This window comes from Protomyctophum bolini (assembly GCF_963924005.1).
Source record: "Protomyctophum bolini genome assembly, chromosome: 7".
NCBI lineage: Eukaryota > Metazoa > Chordata > Actinopteri > Myctophiformes > Myctophidae > Protomyctophum > Protomyctophum bolini.
In genome coordinates, this window is record NC_137868.1 from 21,892,980 (window position 1) to 21,907,877 (window position 14,898).

Consider the following 14,898-nt stretch of genomic DNA (forward strand, 5'->3'; position numbering starts at 1 on the left):
ACTGGAGGCTGAAGTCAATTAACCTGACGCTGCCAGATCCAAGAAGCTTGCTACACAAATTTGTTTCACAGCTTATTGGGATCTGGGATCGTGGAAGCAAATTCGATGACAGGGCTGACCCTTTTTTTCAAGATACTTGGTAGATGATTGGATGGGACCATCTGTCTATCACCGTGTGGGCGTGCAAACACAACCAATCATATTGACGTGTCTATATAGCTTCACATCCGGTTTCGCACATATCCCGCCCTTAGCTCACACTGATTGGTTCGGTACGGAACGGATTGGTGTTAGCTGAACTCCCTGAGAAATCCCAGATGGAAGCTGTGTTGGGGAACATGCCCAATACCGCCCCCATCTGGCAGCGTCAGGTTAGAAGTCAATGACTGATGCTTCAGATTTCACCCTATTTGCACACAGTACACCCCTCATGCACAATGACGCCACCTCTCCGAGTCTGACACTGATATATTTAGATGTATGATAACATAACATGGCAGCAAGGAAGATCTGCTGGATTTGAGTATAATAAGGAAGTGCTTTTCTGGCCTGTAGTTCTCATTAATGGCCACAGAAGGATTCCCATGCCATTGATTACAATGGAGATTTGACGTTTTGTAAATTATGGTCCCATTCATTTTAAAATTGATGATTCCCTGGAGCAACCCTGGAGGTGGCTCCAGTGTTGTCAGATGTGATGCTGTTTATTCTAACCTACCTGATGTCGGTTTGACAGGAAGTCTTGTATCCAGTCGCACATGCTTGGGTGTAGCCCTACTGTAGGTCACAAAGCTTTGTGTCAGACTTTGCTGGTACAACTCGAACAGCATATGTACATATTTGTCCTTCAACTACTATGCAAACTGCCAGGTCCAGTAAGACACAAGGAGACAGGTATAGCGCCACCAAAGCATTTGCTGACTATTGGGGTCAGAGCGACAGGTATCCAGTATATATTTCAATACAGTATAACGTCATGTTGTGTTGATATATAATATGGTCGAATTGGAACACATTGAAGTTCTGCATTGTATAATGATAACCCACTGCTTGCTAGATTTTACTTAGCAACATAAACATTTTGGTTAAAATGTAGTCAATGTTCTCTCTAGGTCGTCCTCAGACGAGCCCTCCATTGTCGCTTCCAGTCATCTCGGTTCTCAATACATCTGGCCAGCACGTTGGTGCTTTGTGCTCCTGCGCCGTTCTTGAGTATGTCCACATATGTTAATGTGGGACATCCTCGTGACCGGTGCCCGTGTGTTGGTTCCCACAGCACTAGTTTGCTGGCTGGCAGCTCTTGGTGTCTTTGGCAGTGTCCTGCTAGTCTCATTCTCCTGGCTGCTATTTTCTGGCTCACCCTCGTCATTCCATCATACAGATTCATGTTGGTAACGTGTGTACTCTTGCTGATGTTAAGTACTGCACGCATCATTCTGGTGTAGCACCCATCTAGAGACTTCTGCAGGGTTGGCTTCAGGGTCCAGCATTCAATGCCGTATAGGAGAACAGACTCTACCGTTGCATAGAAGAAGCTAAGTTTGGTTTGACGGGGGAGGTTAGAGTTCCATACATTAATCATGCCGTTCAGGGCCCTCCATGCAAGTGCCTTCCTCACTTAAGATCTTGCTCCGTTGAGTCGATCCATGAGCCCAGGTACTTGAAGTCCTTGACTTCCTTTATATGCCGTATTGTCAGGTCTCTTTTCGTTCAATTTCGTTCCCACATCATGGGCACTACTCATTCAATGCATTTTGGGTTACTTATAAGTTCCACTCATAATAGGCCTATACGTATTTTGTCACAAGCCAGAAATTTATATAAAAGTATAACCAAAAAACGAAAATCTTGTGCTGCTGATTTTGCTTGTAAAATTTATTTTGGCAACACAAAATCTTTCTCAAATGTCATAAATACATTGGTCAACAAGTATTGGTCAGAATGATTATACTATATGGTATGAAACATTTATTTAAGTACCACAAAGTGTCACAACATCTGACATTTGTATTTGGCTGTAACATTTGAACCAGATGAGCAACAAATACAAACTTGGTGTCTATTTCATGTTACATTACAAACATGTTGGAATGCTTATCTCGCTACAACAATAGAAACCCAACTCCATGGAAGGAGACACAGCTTTGGGAGACACACTATGCCACAGTACAGTACAGTACCATATGGTACAGTACCATATGGTACAGTACACTACATACAGTACAGTATGCTACTGCATACTACAGTCTGGTACAGTATGGTACAGTAAGGTACAGTACAGTACATTATGGTACAGCACAGTCGGTTACTGTTAAATACAGTACAGTATGATACAGTACAGTGTCATATAGTACAGTACAGTACAGTACAGTGTATGGTGATGCAACATAAAACTGCTCCTCATTACTGTTTCACTGATCATGTTTCATACTACATACAGTCATATCCTGGATGTAATTTCATTTTGCTACTATTTAGTCTTTCTTACTCTTTGCTACAAACACTGTCATACATTACAACATGACAATATACAACAAATGGTGTTAGAATAACTGAAGTTCAGGATCAGGACACCACCTCCGCCACCTCCAATCAAGCCACCTCCACCCATATATAACCAACCCATCCAACCCCTGGTTCTCCCCCCGTTCTCGCTTTCGTCGTCCCACCCCCCCACCCTAATTCTTATCCTACTCCCTCTAACATCTCCTAACAGATCCCTAAGGGGGGTCTGACGTGCCTCGGGAGCATGCCGGATCTCCCGAAGAATTAGCGTTGCGACATTGCAAGGGTGTCAATGTCGCAAGGGAGCCAATGACGCGCAGAACTAGAATCGAGACCGGCCAAAGGCCGGTCGAGTTTCTAGTCATTACAATTGGGTGTGTCTGTCCCTAATGCTGTATAGTGGATGATTATTCAAAACATTATTGTGCAGTGGAAATGGACCTAATGCCCCCCCCAAGCATGACTGTGTGAATGCATGTGCTCCATTTATTGAGCTACACAGGGAAACTAAACTGTGGCAGTGGTAATTACAGTTTGAGCTACATGTGATCAGATATGCACAAGGTTATGTAACAGAACTAACCGCTGCATCATATTTTCAAATACTGGAAAAGCTGCATTGGATGTTTTAGTCACAATAGTTCATGGATCAAAAGCAAGCAGGGAGTCAACCAGTGTTCCATCACAACAAACCACAGCAAACATACAAAAAGCCCAGAGCGTTTCAGTGCTATTAAGACACCCACTCCCTCTCCAGCCTCCATCTCTGGCTCATGTGTTCCCTCCCTCCCCTCCAACTCCCCTTCCTCTCTCTGGCTACTCTTCTACCGTTATTCACTGCCTCTGTAACTCTCTCAGTTTCTTACTTTGTCGCTTTCTTACTTCTTGTTCCCTCTCTGCATGTCTCCGTCTCCATCTCTCTCTCTCTCTCTCTCTCTCTCTCTCTCTCTCTCTCTCTCTCTCTCTCTCTCTCTCTCTCTCTCTCTCTCTCTCTCTCTCTCTCTCTCTCCCTCCTCTCTTGGTCCTGCTCTTGGTCCTCCTACACCTACACATACACTTAGTATCCTCTCCTCGCTGTCTCTGCCCCCCGCCTTCATAATTCCTAGCTTACCTTCCTGTTATACTCCTGTGACTTGTTCCTCTCCCACTCTATAAACTATGCGTCTGTCTGTCTGTCTGTCTGTCTGTCTGTCTGTCTGTCTGTCTGTATGTCTGTCTGTCTGTCTGTCTGTCTGTCTGTCGCTGACTCTCCGTCTATTTTTCTTTATAACTCTGCCTCTTTCTCTTCCCGTCTCTCACTTGCACGCCCCCCCCTCTCTCTCTCTCTCTCTCTCTCTCTCTCTCTCTCTCTCTCTCTCTCTCTCTCTCTCTCTCTCTGAGAGACTAAGCTGGAAGCGGTTTCCACCCACACACTCTTGCTTCAGCTTTCAGCTTGACATCAGATTTACATTCACAATGAACAAGCACAGCATCGCTCACGCATCCCAGCACATGGCTACGCACAAATACATGTGAACATGCATGATGTGTGCACATACACATGCACACACTGGACTGCGTGTAAGCCGTAGGCGGTGTTCTCTGCATGCAAAGGCATGTAATTACACACAGACGTCCCTGTGCGATACACACAAGGACACACACACACACACACACACACACACACACACACACACACACACACACACACACAAACACGCATATTTGTTTATTGTATATATATTCCTCAACTCAACTCTCAAATCCTCAATCTTCTCAAATGTAATAGGTTTTTTGGGGTGATGTGATCATCGGCAACTTCCATCAACACAGATTTGATGCTATACGATTGAATGCCTATACTTCTCAGTAGGTATAAACCTGACCATAATTATGTTAAGGGGACACACAGAGAACATTTAGCACTTCTACTGATTCCAATCGTGTCTCTTAATGACTCTTGCATCATTGACTGAGGCTTAATTTATGCTTTGTTGCATGACCATATCACTCCTCAAAAATGACTTATTTTCAGCTGAAAGGTGTCAATGTGTTTCGTACACCATTTGTATGTCTAACCAGTATGCATTCAAAATCGATAGAGTTTTGATGACTAAAATCAGACGCGCAAGTTCAATGTAAGAGGTCATCAGTAATCTTGCAACTGCCAAAGGATTTATCTTATTATTTTGTATACAGTATGTTTCACTCTGGCCTTAGAATAGATTATGCCCAACTCTGGGGGGGGGGGAGATTGACCCCCTCAGTTGCATGAGGAGGGGGGGATATCCCCTCCCCTGGATCTTTGGGAACTTTTTTAACTATTGAAATTAGTTGAATAGCTTACGTTGTCAATCATCAATGGTAATGATGTCTCAGCATGTACAGTAGTATAAGTATATGCAGTAAGCAGGCTGCAGGCAGACACTGCTTCTTGTGCCCTCAAGCCACAGCACACACAATCAGGAAAGGATGGCTGGCTTTGCTGTGGCTGCATGTGTTTTGCTGTGTTGGCAGTGTTTTGCCGTGAAATCAACTAAAAAACGCAGAAAATCTGCGTAATTTTGTGCAAAAGCGGAGGGGATGTCCCCCTCTCCTCATGCAATTATCTGCGTAATTTTGAGCAAAAGTGGGCGTGATATCCCCCTCCTCATGGAATGTTTTGATACCCGCAGATATGCCCCCCCCCCCAGTGATAAAATGCTATCTGCGCCCTGGTACGTACTGCAGTGTGTGTGCGTGTGTACATGCGTGCGTGCGTGCTTGCTTGCGTGTGTGTGTAAGATCCATTAACAACCCATACAATTGCTTACTGTGTACTTTGTTACTCAAATGTAAGGTACTTGGGGGGGTTACCATGGCAACTAAATATAGAGACTGAGTTCAGATCAAAAGAGAGTGAGTGAGAAATTGAATGAAATGGACCTATCCAGTTTTAGTTTATTTTCCAGACTGATGTCAGAGAATTGTTCAAAGAAATGTTTAATGGATGCCGGATACAATGATGTTCTAAAGGGGAGGTGGTGAGAATAGAAACTCGGCAATCAGTTGCTGAATATTGAGAGACACTGAACGAGCATGAATACATTGAAAACCACGGCACAGTGGTGTGGCCATTCAGCCTTATGGCACGTGCCAAACAACGCATCTTACATTCTTAACGATTCGATTTGCGCAGGTCTGTATGCGTTGTGAATCGTGAATTTGGCTTTATATGCCACACATCATTTGAAATCCAATTGTTATTCCAGCAGGCTGGATGCTTTATTGGTCATAACTGGCCAATGTCATACAGCCCTGTGCCGTCATTGCCAAACGCAGAGCGAAGGCCAGCATGTCGAGGTCATGATTTGACACGGTTTAGTTCTAATGAATTGCATTTTTATAGCGCTTTTCCAAGTGCTCAAAGCGCTTTACAATGGTTCATTCATTCATACATTGGGAGGTGAAGCGGCGAACAGTCGACGCCAGCTTCCTCACTTCCCACATTCACACACCAATGGTGGCAAGCTCACACCGACCAACTCATTGGAGGTAATGTAGGGTTGTCAGGACAGGAGGAGTCGGGATTCAAACCACCGACCCAGAGATCATTGGACGACCTGGTCTACCTCCTGAGCCACAACCGCCCCAGTTCTATAAAGGTTCAACTGAATTATATCCAATATTATCTTCATTGTTTTGTTATGTTCTGTTACCACATCTTGTGGACCTTGGCACAATAGGATTTCGCTTCTTATACCTGTATCAGTAGTGACAAATAGATTCTCTTTATTCTTGATAATCTTTGCTCAGTAATATCCTGGGGCATGGTAAGCAGAAGTCAAGTAAAAGCAATCTCAATTATTGTTATGTAAAGATGACACAGTGACACATTCAATTATTAGTGGAAAGTACGGCTTAATAAAATAAAAGCCTTGCCTGTGACATAATGCTGGAGAAATGCACAACTTCAGGCTTTAGTCCTGGCGGCGATTATGGAGATGATACATAGATAGATAGATAGATAGATAGATATAGAGCTTATATACAGAGGAGCAGTGAGTCAATTCACATACTGTCTGCTTATAAAGGTGTGTGTTCTATATAGCTTTAGCCACAGGACCGGTCTCACTAATATATTATATCACTACTACAGTATATAGGATGGTTATGGTGGAAGCCATGATAGCAGAATCCTAGATCTCCTTTTTTCTTCTTTCTACAATCTGCCTTCTCTGGAGGAGGCAAACTAATTACTGTAGTTTGGGAAATATTACTTTCTGAAGGACATCTAGATGTTGCTGTTCTGAGGGATTTTAATTGAGGTGGTTATGGTTATGACTCACTGTGTAATGATAATTTGAACTCTGATGGTCCCAGGCATGTGGCTCCTGTTAATTGCTGGTGATTAAGGCTTTATAAGGAATAGCATCAGTCACCTAAGAATCTGTTAGTGTGTATTTCCAATTTCCAAACAACCGTGGCCAAATTGACCAAGTCTTTGGGGGAAACTGTCACGCCTGGCTGGCACCCCCATACAGTCTATGGCTGCTGTTACATCATCAGTGTAGTCAAGACCTCTATCTTGCTTTAAAGGTTTCATGACATTCATTTTCTGGGATTTCTTCCTCAGATTCTTTCTCCAAATCTGAGGCTATGGATCACAGCAGGTAACCGGTGGATTGTGCAGTCCGGGTAGGGAATGAGGCAGAAGGGGAGAGAGAATGGGGAGAGAGAGGGAGGGGGAGATAGAGGTATAGGGATTGTATATGTCATAGCCCCGAACGGTATATGGACCTTAGAGTATATATTAATTGAGCCAGCGCTCGGCCGTTGACTATCATTGCACACGTTCATGTTATTGAGCCCATGTTATTGGGCCCATGACACGTGAACGCTATGTTTCATACGTGAACGCACACAAATAGCGCAATTATAGTCAACGGCCAACACGTTAATGTTATTGGGGCAATCCATCCCAGAATGCACTCTGTTCCTACCCGGAAGGAGGAGTGAAATCGCCTCATGCGCTTTTGAGCAACTTAATGCAAGTGGACTAGTTGTATATACTAGTAGTATTTGATCAACATTTTACAGAAGATACCCTTATGGGGGCATTCAGGTGTCATAGTAGTAATACAGTACAACAATACATACAGTAGATTACTGTCGGAACTGCGCTTGTATAGTCCTGCTGGGATTTGCAGACAGTGTGGAAAGGGAGTTGGCTGATAACATAGCAGGTGCTGCTGGCAGGCCTCACCCTTGTTGGTACCAGGGGGGCAGTCAGACAGATATTTTGTGAAGCCACAAGGAAATCGGGATTTCCTGAAAGTTCATATAATGGCCTGTTGTGGCGCTGTCATTGGGCCCAAAAAAACCCATAGCCCCATAGAAGTCCATGTATTTGGGCCCAACTTCACCTAGACTGTATTACCTTAATAAACATGGTCATGAATACTTTCTGCTTCCAGTCACTAGTTTAAAGTCTCATTTCTAATGTCATAATATTCTTTTTGGAAAATTATGGTCCCATTTATTTAAAAAATGACAATAAAGTCGCGTATGTTCTGAGGGGCGTGGCTACCGTTACAGTCTATGAACGGGATCCCCCACCCACTCGAGTCAAAATAAAAACCAACGAAGAAGAAGGGGGGAAGTCCCGCCTCGTTGTCTGGGCCAGCCAATGGCTCAGCTGGGCCCAAACGGATCTAGAAAGATGGCGACTTACAATTCAAGGACTGACAGGCTTCATTTTACGTTCATGTTAGACCCGGGGAACGCTTTGTCCATATTTTTTACAGTCTATGGTTGGTACGCACTATACACAGCCATTCTGTGGACTGTTGAAAGATTTTAGCTTGTTTTTCTGTTCTTTGTTTTGTAGTTAATGGAGTATTCCTTCCACAGCGAGGTGGATGCAGTGACAGTTCAGCACGTAGAGGTAGACTGGACATAATACTCAAAGTATAGATCAGTGGTTTAAATGTGATTCCAGTTGCATACTGTCAGAGTTACAGACCTGTAAGGGTCCATTTAGAACCCCTTCACGGAACCCCCCCTGGGACCCCACTTTGCTCTATACGTTTAACCATTTTCTAGAAATGTTAAAAATATATGAATACTAAATAGTGTAAAAGTGAAAACAGCGGATCTACAATGTCACGGCGCATCACAACGCATTTAGTGGCTTAGTGGTTAATTCATAATTTTTCCCTTCTAAAATATACAAAAATTAATGTTTTGTCTTTGTACAGTACACATCCTCAAATAATTAGAGAGAGAAACAAGTAGTACTCTTTTGGTCCTTTTATCACTCCATTCACCACTGGGGAGGTAATAAATACAGCTACAGTACATACAGTTTGTTCCCTGTATGTTGTCTTCTCACTTTAATTATGAAACTGTGAATTTAGACAGAAAGCACGAGAGAGAGAGAGAGAGAGAGAGAGAGAGAGAGAGAGAGAGAGAGATAATGTGGGGCTGAAGAGAGGTAGAAGGATAGATGTACTATTTGAATTATGTAAAATAACAATGTGGGAGAGGAAGTGTGTGTGCGTGCGTGTGTGCATGCATGCGTGCTTGCGTGCCTGTGTGCGTGCACAAGTATTAGAGTGCCTGTCTGATGAGAGGCTGGCAGAGAGAAAGAGACTCTGGTAGAGAGACATTGAGGGATGACTTAACATGAATGAGATAGAGAACCAGAAGCAGGCACACTGAGACAGCGAGGCAGAATACAATAAGAGAGAGAACATAACAGTCAGAATATTCTGCTACAAATGTAACGGGGTTAGAATTGATCTACCCCAAGAGGTGCTGCTGTTGCAGCATAAAAAGAGGAAAGGGCATGGAAGAATGAAGAGAAAAGCCACAATGCATTCCACAGTTCACACTGTTGCTGTCATTCTAGTCTGAAAACTCTATGACAACATGATATCCCAAATATTGATTCGAAATTTGGCTTGGTTAGAGTAGTTTAACCCATTAAGACTGGGAAACTGGGAAAGCTTCTGTCATTTTAGCGTGTTGTCTATTAAAAGAAATGCAGATAACAAGCTCACAGCGTGCCAAGGGGTGTATATAGTAACTGCATCGAAAAATCCATTTTAATTTCAAGAATCGAATGGAAATGGAAACTCAACACATCGTATCATTTGACTTTGTATCAATCAAATCGTATCGTTTTGAAATGCAAATAATCCATATCGAATCGTTTTGCAATGCAAATAATTAGTATCAATACTAAGCACTTGTGCTTTGTATTTAGCCATTTCAAAAAGATAAAACCATTCCATTCCATATCAATACACTTGTTCTATCGATAAATGTATGTATTTTCTCTATGTGTTCATGTCAAGGTGCAGGTTTGTCCATTATGTGTTCAAATATAATGTCTAGATGTATTTGCAAGAGAATCACTGTTTACTTTAAATCCATAATAACAAATGTTTCCCTTAATAACCTGCTCTATCCACATGTTTCACACAGATTTAATGTTTTTGCTAAATAGTTACTGTATCGATTTAAAAATAATTGAATCGTATCGCCAGAATTAACCAATATCGTCCAAGTATCGTGATACATGGTATCGTATCGCTGTTAATTCAAATGTATCGTTGCATCCTTACATGTCACACATCTGCTATTTTTGAACATTTTGTAAAACTCTTGAAATAACTGCTGGTTTGGAAGGCATAATCGGCCTCTGGTCTTAACGGGTTAACTTCCAAGTGTGATGGTTGACCTACAGGGCACTGTACGTACTGTAGGTGAGAATGAAGAGTGGGCTGATCCAGCCAGACCCTGTGGGCCTTTACACTATCATTCATGGAAGGGTTTATTCCCTTACCGGATAATTCACCGCTTTAGGCACAGACTCGCAGACGGAAGTCAATAAGTGTTTTGTTTGTTTAATGCTCACTACACTCTCGTCCCTTGCTCCATGCACCCCCCCCCCCCGTCCATCCGTCCATCCGTCCATCCGGCCTTTGCTCCGTTCATGCACTCCATGCAGACTATTAATGTTCGCTTTGTCTGACATCACGGCATAAAATCTATCCCTGCGTTTCTATCAGTAGCTGAGCCACGCACGCACGCATGCATGCACCCACGACCGCAGGCACGTGGGGGCGCACACACACACACACACACACACACACACACACACGCACGCTCGTGTTTTGTTCATTTGTTCATTTGTTCATTTGTTCATTTCCCCTTGACGGGTTGCTAGGCTGAGGGTATAGCAAGCCCACGTGACTTTATGGTTTCCAGTTACCTTTGACCTCCATCTAGATCGTACCTTGTTTCATTCCGGCTTTCATTCTTCCAGGCGCTTCCATCAATCAAATTGAACAAAGCTACTATTGTGTCTGTTTATTTCTGTAAATACCTTTTCTCTCCTACAGTTTCTCAATCTACTTGTCTACGTGTCTTAGCCCCACTGTGCCTCTCTTGACCTACAGTGTCTCGGTCTCACCTGTCCACTTGCTTCTTTCCTAGATCATCGCGCTCGGCGGAAGAGCATCGCCGCCGGGATTAAGCAGCCGAGCATGGAGGTCCCTCCCACCGCCCCCCCTCAACCCTTCCGACAATCCGTGAGTAACCCCCGCTGGCCCCGCCCCCGCTCGCTGCCCCCGTCCCACTATTTCTCCCTCTCCCTGCCCCCTTCCTCGGTTCCGGAGCACACCCGCGGGTGCCGCTCGCGTAGAACCCCGCCTCTCCTCTCTCCCGTACGCCCACTGACTGTCTCCCCTTGCCCGGCCCTCCCTGTGGGCATGCCATCACGCCATTTCCCCAGGGGCTCCAAGAAGGCTCCCGGCACACCCCCGTTGCCCCGCTCGCTGCCCCCCTCGCTGCCCCTCTCCCCCTCACTGTCCCTCCCCCTGCCCCGTCACTCCCCCACTGTCTCCTCCTCTTTCCCCCCCTTCTCATACTGGGGCGGAGGAGACTGGAGGGCCGCCGCCATTCCGAGTCCAGTGGCGGGACCATATATTGCACCACTGCCCCCTATTGAGGTACGTACGTGACACAAGCCCTCCTGGAGAGAAGTTCCCCTCCCAATCCCTGTGTGACCTCAGTTTTGTGCGGTTCACCGTGCTGCAGACTTTTATGATTAGATGTTGCATACTTTTTCAAACTTTTAAGTGTCAGACAGACTGGATAATCAAGCCAGTATTGGTCATGGTCATTCAGACCATTAGCATAGAACCAACAGATGGAGCCAAGTATTTAGTCATATCCCCAAGACAGGCTTGAAAGGCATTCAATTAATTCCAAATGACTGGGTGTCGTTTCCTTCTCATGATTCACCCACGGAACAATTGTGCTATCCATGTGTGTTCTGTTAACAGGTGGTTACAGTCGGCGAAATTAGTTTATTGTTATTTCCATTAAAAAAAGAAAGGGAATAAGAAGAAGCAGGGAGGTGGGTCAAGGGGGAAAAGAGACAAAAGAAAATAAACCAAATATCTACATATTTTCACATAGTACCTGAGTAAGACTCAAGGTACGATAAGTACCTGCGGTAAGACATAAAGGTGTGTGAGCATAGCAGCAGATGTACAGTATACTGTAGGACGTACTGTATGTGATATAAGGTGTGAGAAAAACACAAAAACTAAGACAAAAATGCAACATTCTTCTCAGAGTTTAATGGTCATTACATATTGACTGTGACTGTGACACTTTTGCCATTTAGAAATCTTGTTTTAAGAAACCTACATGATTCCTAATCCTTTATTTCCCCACTCTCACCTTCAACTCTTTATTAAACGAAAAATGCCACCAAATACATTTATAATTGTTATTGAGTAGCATTTTAAATATGTTCTGCCTTCATTTGTCTTCTTAATTTTTCTTAAACAGCTGTTGATATATTGTGAAACTATTCTGTCCTATCGAGGTTTAACATTAATTTGTTGTATGTAAAGTATGGATCCTCACATAGGACAAACTGTACAACTGTGTACATTTAGCACATGATCTCTACACTATGGTACACCGCTGCCCACTGTTGGCCACCTTATGACACTTCAGCATTCATAAACTCATAAATGGATGTGTGTAGGCGTACCCTTAGATTCATATTATTGGTTCTCTTCATCATGCACCACATTTCATGTGTGCCTGCACATGGAATCTTCCTCCGGTTACTTTTCATTTATCGTATTAATTTCTACTGCATTTCACATTGTCTTTGTAGAACTTGTGGCCTCTTTCTGGGACAAACAAACGCACAGCTGACATTTATTTTTTACCTTTTATTTGATTATTTGTTTATTTGTTAGTTTATTTATGTATTTATTTAATCATGTCCACAAACCCTTACTGTGAAGTGTGAATCCATCTTTTACCCTCATTCACCCACTTCCCCTCTCCTCTGTGGCGAAAAGTACAGTACTTAATTTACTTGAGTACTGTACTTAAGTACATTCTTTGAGTATCTGCACTTTACTTGAGTATTTGTATTCCTACATAATTTCACTCCACTACATTTTAAAGACAAATTGTGTTCTATAATAATAATAATAATAATGATGGACACCACTACATTTCTATCAATACAGCAATGCATTGATATTAAAACTTTTTTTTTTTTTAAATAATTTGTACTGCTAGTATTTTTTAAGCTCATGTACATTGTAATACTTTAAAAGCACATAAATTGCAATAATAGTGAAAGGTGAGCTTGCACATTGGTTATTTTCACTACCTTTGAAACGAGTTTCAAAATGTATTGAGTAATTCAGTGAGTAATCCATAGTGTCGTTTTTTCCCTTCCTATATCCAAAAATACAAAATACTGTACAGATACTAAATTTCCCTTTTACTTAAGTATTTTACAATATCCTAACAGTTTTCTGAAAAACCTATGTTTCTATGTCAGTGGTGCTAAACCTTTTTCATGTCAAGGACCCCCAGAATTATATGTATTTGGCCGTGGACCCCCATCTGAAAATATGTTGTTCCAGGTACCCCCCAGAAGCAAAGATTTGAGTTAAAAACGTTCGCTCTGAAAGAATATACTGTCTATTAAAAAGATTTGCGCCACATTTTCGCGATTAAAAATCAGATCTACAGTACAAGCTCGTAGCGCGGCACTCTGTGCCGCGCTATGCGCTTGTTGATCTGCTAATTTTCAAAAGCTAAAGTATAATATAATGCTTAAAACACCAGAATGAGCAAGTAAATGTACTCAGTTCCTTGTCCACGACTGCTCATTGGTCCTCCTCTCCTTCCCCTTCCAGAGTTTCCTCAGTAGAAGGTTGAAGGGCTCCATCAAGAGGGCTAAAAGTCAGCCCAAACTGGACCGCACCAGCAGCTTCCGACACATGATCCTCCCCCGCTTCCGCAGTGCAGACCAAGACAGGTTAGTACAGCCATCTTCAACCTATGGGCTGGGGCCCACTGGTGGGTCGTGACTGGTGAAGATGTTGTGGTAAAACAACGAAACAATCTGCAATCTGCACACTGTCTTCGACACGAGAGACAGAATTATCTTTCCTTATGATATCATTCCAGGTCAGGTACTTTAGATAATTTCATCTTATGATAACATTGTCACCCACTTTGACCGTGAAGTCTTTGGCCTTGCAGAGGTTAATTCTGGACCCCCCAAAAAATGTATTCAGTTTTTCCCAGGTGTAATGATAGTTTGTTAGCAGTGAGCCAGCTGCACACGTATCTACCGAGTTCAGAGCTGAGGACTTTCTCAACATGCAATTTATCCTTTAAAGCAGGATTTCTGAGTCATCTGCGAACAGGAAAAAATTGCAGAACATGTCGATGGCATGTCGTTTACGTACACAGTAAAGGCCCTAGTTTGCTTCCTTGAGGAACACCGCAGCTCAATGGGAGGGGTGAGGACAGGGTTCTGTTCACCTCACCACCTGTGAGTTGGTTGGTGAGGTGACAGGATCTCATCCAACTTATCAATCAGTATGGAGTTATTTACACTGCCTTGGAGATCCCAGATGACCATGCCGCAGTATTTGCCCGAGTTCACCTCATGTTTTGATGTAGTCGGTAAAATAGAGTAAGCAGCTGTTAGTGGAGTGGGATGTTATTATTATTATTGAGGGGCGCTAGCCGCTCCTGTGCCCAGCTTTGTGTGTGTACCCCATAGTGACGATTTGATTGGCTGAGCACCACATAGCGATAATTTGATTGGCTGAGAAATGTACCTATTGAGGATAAAAAGTGAGGACAGAAAAGTGAGGACGTCAATTGTGATTGGCCGGAATGAGATGATGTATGATGATGTATATGCTGATAAGAGCGCCCCTCACTTCACACGGGTGTGATTTCTTTCCCATCAGGACACTTTTTCGACCTGTTCATATAATAACCTCTCTATAACCTTCGACCTGTTCTATAATAACCTCTCTATAATCTTCTATAGAACATAGAATAGAAACAGGGCGGTAGTTG

At 43.2% G+C, this 14,898-nt stretch overlaps 1 protein-coding gene across 4 annotated transcripts in view; it reads left to right on the top strand.

Moving 5' to 3' along the window:
• Nucleotides 1–14,898, top strand: part of syngap1b (synaptic Ras GTPase activating protein 1b) — a 106,718-nt gene that overhangs the window by 69,480 nt on the left and 22,340 nt on the right. For all 4 annotated transcript variants that reach the window (XM_080769007.1, XM_080769010.1, XM_080769009.1 and 1 more), the window contains exons 5-6: nucleotides 10,969–11,063; nucleotides 13,716–13,837. In XM_080769007.1, the coding sequence (XP_080625133.1) occupies nucleotides 10,969–11,063; nucleotides 13,716–13,837 (217 nt within the window). The remainder of the gene's footprint in view (nucleotides 1–10,968; nucleotides 11,064–13,715; nucleotides 13,838–14,898) is intronic.